At 46.6% G+C, this 9,593-nt stretch overlaps 1 protein-coding gene across 2 annotated transcripts; it reads right to left on the bottom strand.

Annotated features, from left to right (window-relative positions):
- Positions 1-4,737: 4,737 nt before the first annotated feature.
- LOC136500594 (hexose carrier protein HEX6-like) lies at positions 4,738-8,241 on the bottom strand. Of its 2 annotated transcripts, none has more exons than XM_066495980.1 (5): positions 7,938-8,205; positions 7,548-7,867; positions 5,759-6,190; positions 5,409-5,657; positions 4,738-5,225 (listed from the first exon to the last, which is right to left on the bottom strand). In XM_066495980.1, exons 1-5 carry the CDS (start codon positions 8,074-8,076, stop codon positions 5,007-5,009), a joined length of 1,359 nt encoding a protein of 452 aa, XP_066352077.1. In that variant the 5' UTR covers positions 8,077-8,205; the 3' UTR covers positions 4,738-5,006. The 2 variants fall into 2 exon arrangements, with proteins under 2 accessions (XP_066352077.1, XP_066352076.1); XM_066495979.1 differs by adding an exon at positions 8,220-8,241 and having other exon boundaries at positions 4,740-5,657; positions 7,938-8,142.
- Between the last annotated feature and the right edge of the window lie 1,352 nt (positions 8,242-9,593).

Genomic DNA, 9,593 nt, shown 5'->3' with positions numbered 1-9,593 from the left:
CTCTATTTTGAAGGCCACTGCTAGAGTGCATCCCAAAAAATAGGGCCCTCAAAAGTGGGGAGCCCTCAAATAAAAAGTAGGAACCCTGTTTTGATGGTTATCGTTGGAGTTGCTCTTAGCATTCCTTACCCATGCCACAGGTTGCGATTCCACCATCTATGTTGCAACCACATTAGATCATAAATTATTTGCTATGTATCAGGTATCAGTATTAGGAATACCTGTAAGAAGGAAGCTGATGGCCCCGAACGTTAACTTGCCCGGAAGGTCAAGAGCGTATTTTAGTCTCGCCCGACCCTAAGGGTATAGGCTCCATGTCACCCGATCCCGAGGGCGCGGGCTCCATCACGCCTGATGTAACACCCTAAAAATTTGCATATTTTTAAAATAGGAGAAAATGTTTAATTATGCATTTTTGTGGGAACTTAAACTTAGGATAAATAATAAATTTTATTAAATTAAAAACAAATATAGGTCAACAACCATGATTGTGCATTCATGCTGCTGCATAATAATTTTTGAGTTGGTGTGATTTGAAATCAAACCTCAAATTGTTTTGAATTTGTATTTGGAAATTGCTTTGGAATATTGGAAAAGAAAAATAAGCTTCTTTCTCCTTCCTCTGTTTCGGCCCATAGGCATGCTTCTGCCGCGTGGCCCATTTCTTTTCCTTCCCAGGCTGCCGCTCTCCCTTTCCTTTAGCTCGGGTCGAAGCCCAGTTCGGCTTTTCTCCTGGGCCGCACCGCAGCAGCCCAGCTTCACCCGGCCCAGCCTGGTAGCGCCGCGCTCCTCTTTCCTCCGCCAGCTGACCGCCCGGGTCCGGTCATCAGGCCTTCTCCTTCCTCTCGCCCGTGGCCGGCTCGAACTCTATCTCGCGGCGACGCCGTGTCCGCCTCCGCCATGAGCCGCGCCGTGCCTCTCAAGTAACCCCGCCCCCATAAATAGCCACCTCCGCCGCCTCCCTATCCCATCTGCCGCAAGCTTTTTCGCCCACGCAAGCCACAGCCGGGCCTCGCCCTAGCGCCGCCGCGACAGCCACCGACCACCGAAGCACCGCGCCGCCTCCGTTGCTCCTCGCTAGCTCCTCTTGGGTTCGGTGAGTTCCCCATCTCCTCCTCTATCTCCCGGGCTTCTCCGTTTGAAAAACCGGGCGCCGTAGACCGGAAACCGCGAGCTCTAGTGAGCTCTCCCATGGCGCCGCCGTCGTTTTCTCGCCGCCGACACTGTTCCGGCAAGGCTGGCTCTCTCTCTCTCTCTCCCCGCTCGGATGAATCTCGGCCGTCCATCTCTAATCCGACGGCCCAGGACGAAGGATACCCCTTCATTCTAGAATTTTGCATAAGAGTCCTTATAAATATTTTAGTATTAACCCATAGTCCAAAGCGCGTTTTTAGATTCCGTTTCTTTCTTTTGAAAGCGTATTTTGGTTTGGTTAGATTGAAAATACGTTTTAAGTTATTTACAGTTTTGCCACTCAACTTGTTTTAGCCATAAAATCTCTGTTTTAATTCAGATTTGATCTGTTCAAGTTGCGTTAGGTTCATAATTAAGTAATCTACATGTTTATACTACTATTAAGTAGGTTTTCAACTTTTAAAATTTGAGATTAGATTTAATCTATTATTTTACTAAAGGAAAACTTATTTAATTCATAACTTCTTCGTTTTAGCTCTGATTTTTGTGATCTTCGCGTCTGTGTGTTCGTAGTGAGACGTAGATTCGTTTTTTAAACTTTTCATCTTGATTCTATGCTGTTGGTGTACTGTTCTAATCTATAGCTTTGTTTGCTTTGCATGATTGCTCCTGGATACTTGTATGTTGCTGTGATTATCGAATATAGACGGTGAGCATTTCGTGGGAGATCAAGAGTACGACTTTGACGAGCAGGACCAGCAGGAGTACTTTGCTCAAGGCAAGTATAGCATGAGATCATCCTTATTTCCTATTCACTTTAATTCATTAAATTCATGTTGCATGTGTCACCTTGATAGGGATCCCCTAGAATTGAATTTTTACCTTGTTACCTACGGATTATGCATTGGGTAGCTTTGCTAGTGCTTAATTAAACCATGATCTGGTAACTTGACTAATGGTATATGCAATAAATATTAAAATATAACTTTTTAGCAACTTGAAAACATGGGGCTAGAGTATTTAGCTACTTTCTAAATGCTTCAGATTCCTCTCCCTAAGGACTTATCTGTAAGTGATCATTCGGGACTTACAGCACAACTATGAGGGCTACATGGCTCTAGCTTTAGCTCAGTATGAGGATCTTTTCTAGCTTGTTAGTGGTTACCTTTATTGGCGTAAGAATGGCTTGCCGAATCGCATATAGTGTGGCTTCTGTCCCTATGTATATAGGCTGCGTGTCAATGTGCCATCGGAAAGGGAGGCTCTACATCTGTTTGCCGAGTGAATCTAATGACCCTAACTTGTTAGACGAACCTTTGAAAGGCTTCATAGTGACCCCTGCCTGCTCACCTTGGAAGTGTTTTGGGAGTAATTAACCCGGGCATATGGTATTCATGACTCACAGTGAAAGTGTACAACATCTGCAGAGTGTAAAACTGGTATATCAGCCGTGCTCACGGTCACGAGCGGTCTTGAAACCCTTATGGAATAGATGAACACTAAGTATTACCTATTTGTGCTATTCATTATTCATGTTTACATTTGATCATGTGTTCTGCATTGGAATTGAAACAACTTGTTGCTACTCTTAAGCTAAAATTGTGACAACTAAAAACTGAACGCTGTTAAACCTGTGTCAAGCCTTTTGAGCCTCATGAACCCCGTGTTACACTTGTTGAGTACGACATGTACTTACACTTGTTTATTTTCATTACTTGGTTAAAAATCCCGGATGGGTAACAGATGGCTTTGGGTATGATGATTTTCCTGAGGACTACTAGACTTGTGGTCAACCAGTCGACGTCCCTATGAAATGGAGCTTCCGCGAGAGATCTTTTATTATTTCCGCTACATTTATGTGATAAATCCGTCTTATTCGTGATGTAATAAACACTTGTGATGATACTATTCATAATTTGTCAACTTATGTGTGTGACTGATCTCTGGGCGCACATAAGATTTTGCACTCCATTTTATCCTTAAAATTGGGTGTGACACCTTACCACGAGGGCGCGGGCTCCGTCTCGCTAGACCCCGGCGCGGGCTCCGTCACGTCTGACCCCTCAGGCGCGGACTTCGCCTGGCCAGACCCCTCGAAGGGGGATTCCGCCTCACCGGACGGGGGTCCGTACCGCCCCAACCACTACGGGTCTAAGAGTACGAAGCCAGGGTCAAACTTTTGACATCAGAAAGGGAGTAGGCGCGTGTTGACGTGACCCACGGCCACGACGGGCCATACCTGAGGATTCACGTTGCCAACAATGTCGGGCGTGCCGGCACTATGCTACCTAATCCCCGTACGACTTCCGACGGGGGTATCTGCTAACCATGCCGCCCAACGGGACAGAATGGAGTGCTACGACCGGCTGACGATGCCCGCGTATAGCGCCAGTGATGAACAGGGTCTTGACGTGGAGCCATCCCCGTCATCATCTATAGGACCAGCCAGACCCGCGTAATGGAGATGAAGGGCGCCGCGACCCCGGAGGCCTTCTTCCTCCTCGCTTTTCTTTCTCTCTCTCTCTTTGTCTTGTGTAACCTGCGCCTTCCCCTTCATCAATAAAAGGGGTAGCAGGATGCCCCACGAAAGGCAACGGCTAAAATGGCTAGAAGGGCTCAACGAGTCCAACGTGACTCAACTTCGTTTGACCTTTTCGCTAGAGACTTGGGACCTGCTCCCTCTCTCGCCCGTTTGTAACCCCTACTACAAACTAATGCAGGTAACATGAGCAGCTGCAGACTGAATGTAGGGACATTCCGCCTGAACCAGTATAAATCCTTGTGTCCTCAAGCACACCATCCGGGCCAGTCACTCAAATCACAAATTTGCTAGTCGATGATTCGAAACACCGACACTATGTGCATCAATTCAACTTAAGAGTTCATGATGATCTAGATGCTGCAACATATGCATTTGTCATAGTTGGATTTCCCACTTTCGGTGGGACGTTAGGGGTGGAAACCGATCGAATATGCTTGGAATCGAATACAAATATTACTATTTATCATATTTTTTGTCAGAATATGGATACAAATCTGAATATTTTTGAACTCTAAAACAAAACTTTGGATATGTTTGTGGCACTGGCCTGGGCCAGCAATTTTGCTAGGCCACTATAAGCGGCCTGCCATCTTCCTCTGGATAGTTCCTCAAAAAAAAAAAAAAAAAAAAAAAAAAAGAGAAGAAAATCTTCTTCGGGATATATTCGATGCAAATGAGTGTTGAATTTCCAAATATACACATGTGTGTGGTGTGGAATAACAAACGTATCGACACGCTGGTATCAGATGTACTTCAAGATGCAAACTTGCATAGGTCTCCAGCAGAATCTCTGTCACGTAGAGCAATCTCTTCATTGCATTCTGAAATTCTTTGGCACATGACTCAGGTACCAACATGTGAAATTACAGTATTTTGTCACTCTAATAATTATTATGCTATCATACTTTTATTGTCTAATCTCTTGGAATTATTTTGCTAAAATTGAAAAGGTACATATGTACTCTATCTATATCCTTAGTATTTGTGTACAGAGTTGTTTCGGTGTTTCATGATCATTTCCTCTCTTATGCCCATACAAGTTAGAGCAACATGTACATTCATGGCTAATATGGAGTCTGATTTGAAGACGAATTGATCATGGTATAAATATAGTACAAAGTCTGATCATAAGAAGAATTAGTACACATGATGCAATCGACAAAAAAAAAAAAATCACGTCAGTTGACCGTGCAACAATACGTACTTCAAGTACAACGCACGGACACACATTTGCTAGTAACGTAAATGATTAAAGGCTGATCAGACCTATTCACGTTTGGCTTTCATTATAACTTTCATATCTATATTTGTTTTTGTCAACGATTGAACTTCAGTTGCTTGATAGCTTGCTGGTTGTCCGCCCTTCCTCCTCCGTGCCAGAGAACCTTTTCCAGAACCAATGCTGTCCCCATAGCTTTCCGACCTGCTCAATCGGCTTCCCCTTGGTCTCCGGCAGCAGCAGGTACACAAAGGTGGTCATGATTGCCAGCCAGGCCGCGAAGAAGAAGAAGATGCCGGACTTCATGTGGCACAGCATGACCAGGAACGACTGCGCAACGAACGTCGTGAGAAGAAAGTTGACGGCCACCGTGATGCCCTGCCCAGCAGACCTCACCTCCAGCGGGAAGATTTCGCTCGGCACTAGCCACCCCAGCGGGCCCCAGGACAAGGCGAACGCGGCCACGTAGGCCGCGATAAGGACGATGAGCACGAGCGCGACAGCCTTACTCACCTGCCCTTGGTCTCCCAGCTGCGTGGCCATGATGGCCCCGATCATGAGCTGGGACACCAGCATCTGAGCACCGCCGACAAAGAACAGTGTCCGCCGCCCGACCCTGTCGACGAGAGACATGGAGACGGCCGTGGACGCCAAGCCGATACTGCCCGTCACCACCACCGAGAGCAGAGACGCGCTCTCCCCCATGCCGATGGTGCGCAGCAGCACCGGGGCGTAGAATGAAATCGCGTTGATACCTGTCACCTGGCCCCATACACAGTGAACACAAACGCAGAATTCATGCATGCATGGAAGTTGGAACCGAGCTAGACTGCTTGGTGCCGGTAGATGTACAGGTGACCGACCTGCTGGAAGAAGGGTATCATGACGGCCATCACGAGCTGGGGGCGGTACCGCCGCTCAAACAGGATCACCTGCAGGCCGCGGCCTGCCTTCGCCTGCTGGGTGGCGGCGACAATGTCGGCCATCTCGTCACTGACGTCGTCGACGCCCCGGATCCTCTTCAGAAGCACCCTGGCGTGTTCCTGGTCCTTGCCTTGCTGCACGAGGCTGTTGGGCGTCTCTGGCAGGAAGAGCGCACCGAGGGTGAGGAAGCCGCCTGGCACGGCAGCAAGCGCCAGGGATACCCGCCAACCCCACCCTCCCTTGATCTTTTCGGCGCCGAAGTTGATGAGGTGCGCGGCAACGGCCCCGATGCTGACGCAGAGCTGGAAGCCGTTGCTGAAAGCACCTCGGTACACTGGAGGGGCCATTTCCGACAGGTACAGCGGTACCGCCTGCGGAGTCACTCAAAAAAAAAAAAAATTCAAACCCCACGACTCAGAGTCAGACAGAGAAATTCCGGGCACGTGTAGCAGGCCAGTCCATGTTGCGAATTCGTTGTGTCATCTTGTTAAACACTCTTAGGATTTGGATCATATTGATAGACCTAATAAAGAGTTTGGAGGTCTCGACTTTGTAGATGTGAGAATTTTATGAACTCATGTTTGATGTGCAAATGGATTCATAAGTTAGAAAGGGGTGATGACAGCATTTGTTGTGAGCTGTTGAGGAGGAAGTATTGGGGAAGAAAAGTACTTTTCAAATCAGAAGGAAGAGTGGGTCTCAGTTTTGGAGGAGTTTGTTACAACTCAGAAATAAGTACTAGATGGGCAGAAGTATCAGATTGAAGAGTGGTCAAACAAACTAGGTTCTGGAAGAATATGTGGTGGGGTAATCTCTTAAGGTTGACACTAGAGACATCGTAAATTGGATGTATCAAAAAAAGTAAAACCGACTTATAATTTAGAACGGAGGGAGTACACGTAATGATGCAACAATATTATTCCTAAGAATGTGCCGCACCAACGCGTGGAGTATTTTTCTAGCTATTATAATTCTATAATAATCAATCTCAATAAACCTACTAACGCGATATTACATACGTTCAAGAGACTAAATTCTATAATGCAAATCCAAAACAAATAAATTATTACAATTCAAAATCAAAATCTATATCTATACTTTGAGAAAACATTTCTTTCTCTAAATTTTTCTCCGGTGCAAGTGTCCAACCATCCACCGGCCTTTCAGCCCAACCGCCCGCTCGGCCGATTGCCACGGCCCAACACCCGCTTTGCCCCGCCTGCCTCTTCCCTCCATAAGAGGGGTTGGGGAAGCATTGTGCCATCCGTTGCATTGTGTCCAGGACTCGGTATTGGCAGCCAAGGCTGGGATGGGTTGGCCCGGTTAACCAAATTCTGAGGTAACGTGTTTGGGCCTCTGCTTGTCCAAAAGTTTAAGTTAAAAAATCTGCGACATCGATGCTGTTAATTTAGGCCCCGAGGCGAATGCGCCATGTGGTCTAGTGGTAGGACTGTCAAGTAGGATACTACTCATCAGGGTTCAAATCTTGATACAGTGGTACTGCGTGTTTCTCATACACCGAAGGCTAGAGAGCCTCTCAATCTTTTCTTTGCGTGTGTACGAACGTTCAATATTGTACCCGATAAAAAAATAGCCCCGGAGGACTAACAACTTGTTGACTAATTTATAGACGGCATGAAGCTCGAGAACGCCCATGAATTTTTCCTTTTTTTTCCTTGTTATGGAACATGAACAGAAAGACCGACAGATCAAGATTAGTGTTGTAACCTGGTTCCCAAAGCCGAGCCCGACACCAAGGAGCACGCGTCCGAAGATCACCATGTAAACATCGACTGCCGCTCCTCCGATGACCCCGCCAGCGAGAAACGCGGCCCCGGCGATGATCATGGATGGGCGGCGGCCGCACCTGGAGGTGACCCAGGACGCGAGGAAAGTGGTGATGAGGCCGGCGACATACAGCGAGGATGTGAAGGCGGTGAGCAGCTGGCTGTCGAACTTGCAGTAGTTGCTGACGCTTGTGCCCTTCATCCGCCGATACACCTCCGGGAAGAACTTCCTCAAGAACGGGTCCATCGACGTCACGCCACCTGCACGCCATAGCTCGATTAGTTTGATGCAAATATTCTCCATGTCGTCGTTCAAGCGAGCGGTGCGCACCGGAGATTCCAATATCGTAACCGAAGATGACCCCGCCCATGCCAGCGGTGATGCAGGAGAGAACGACGAAGGTGGTGACACGCCCGCCGTAGTGGCAGCACTCCTTGCCGTCGGGGCCGACGACGCTGCTCGCCGCCATGGCTTCGAAGAGGGTAGCAATCCAGGAGAGTAATAGGAAAGTAGGAATCAGGAGCTCGCCACTGGCCTGTAGCTTGTAGAATAGCGTGGAGATCAGGAGCACACACCAAGTCTGGGTATCAATAATACAAATGGTTGACTGACCTGCGCCGACTGTCCTAGTACTGGCTCCGCTCACCGTAGACAATCCCTCACTAGAGAAACGACTTTGATCTAGCTTAAAATTTGGTTTTAGTCCTGGTATTTTTCGTGTCCAGGACTAGATAGATCTTTAGTCCCGGTTTGTAGCTCCAACCGAAACTAAAGGTTCTGCCCAACAGCTACTGCAGCAGGCTTTTATGCTACATGGGACCTTTAGTCCCGGTTGGAGCTAGCAACCGGGACTAAAGGTTAACTTTTACTCCCGGTTGGTACCTCCAACCGGGAGTAAAAGTCGACTCCCGGTTGGAGGCTCCGTTTGGGACTAGAAATAGACCTTTAGTCCCGGTTGCTATCTCCAACTGGGACTAAAGGTATCCTCCTATATATCCCTTGTTCCTCCCCGAGCCCGAGCCACTTCGAGCTCAGTGTTCTTGCTTCATCGCCGGCCTCTCTTTTTCCTCATCACCGGTGTATCACAAGATTTCTTCCATTCCTCCATCGGTTCTAAAGGTTACCAACTTTATACTCTCGTGTTTCATCTGTAGCTTATTTCATTTTATGGACTAGATATATGTGGTTTTTTTATGGTGGATTTTTTTATTTGTAAGCCATTTAAGCTCAAAACCACTTTAAAGTTTGCGTATTTGGATGAGGAATGTTAAAGTAGTTATTCAAAACTAGTATTGAGCTTTCATTTCTAGCATGCATAGCACACTTCATGCTTTAGAGATATAGAGAATTTTAGAGTTTTTTTTTTAATTTTATTTGTTTATAAAATGAGAAATTTATATTATATTAAAAATGAGTATAGAGAGTAGATGTCAACTGCTTCCGGGTCCTCGGCCTCTCATCGGTTTACAAAGCGACTGAGGCCGGACCTTCCTCTCATTGCATGTGGCAAGTGTGAGGAGAAGATTGTGATAGAGTACCGGGTGAGGAAGGAGTGTCCCAATAAGGGCCGTATCTTCTACAAGTGTCCGGATCGCAATGTGAGTTATTTTGTCGTATTTGATGATTATGGTTAATTTATACTTATTTTCATGATGATTGTAATTAAAGTTCTAATTTTTTGTTTTAATTTCAGTGGGATGGCACTGGATGTTCAGGCTGGTACCGGGAGGAAGAGTATGTTGAACACGTGCAAAACTCTCTTGCACAGGCGGCTACAGTGGCTGATGAGGCAGTGATCCTGCGGAAGAAGCCAATAGATGTTGAACAAACGCATGATCTGTCTGTTTTAGTTGGGATTAGTCGCGAAATCCTTATGCTGCTGAAGTGTATTTTAGCTTTAGTTTTTTTAGTGGTAGTTGGGATTGTCTACATTGTAGCGAGACTTTCATAAATTAATACCTTGTGTGGTAGCATGCATATTGTATA

Source organism: Miscanthus floridulus, chromosome 13 (assembly GCF_019320115.1).
Source record: "Miscanthus floridulus cultivar M001 chromosome 13, ASM1932011v1, whole genome shotgun sequence".
Classification (NCBI taxonomy): Eukaryota; Viridiplantae; Streptophyta; class Magnoliopsida; order Poales; family Poaceae; genus Miscanthus; species Miscanthus floridulus.
This window is presented reverse-complemented; position numbering and strand designations above follow the sequence as displayed.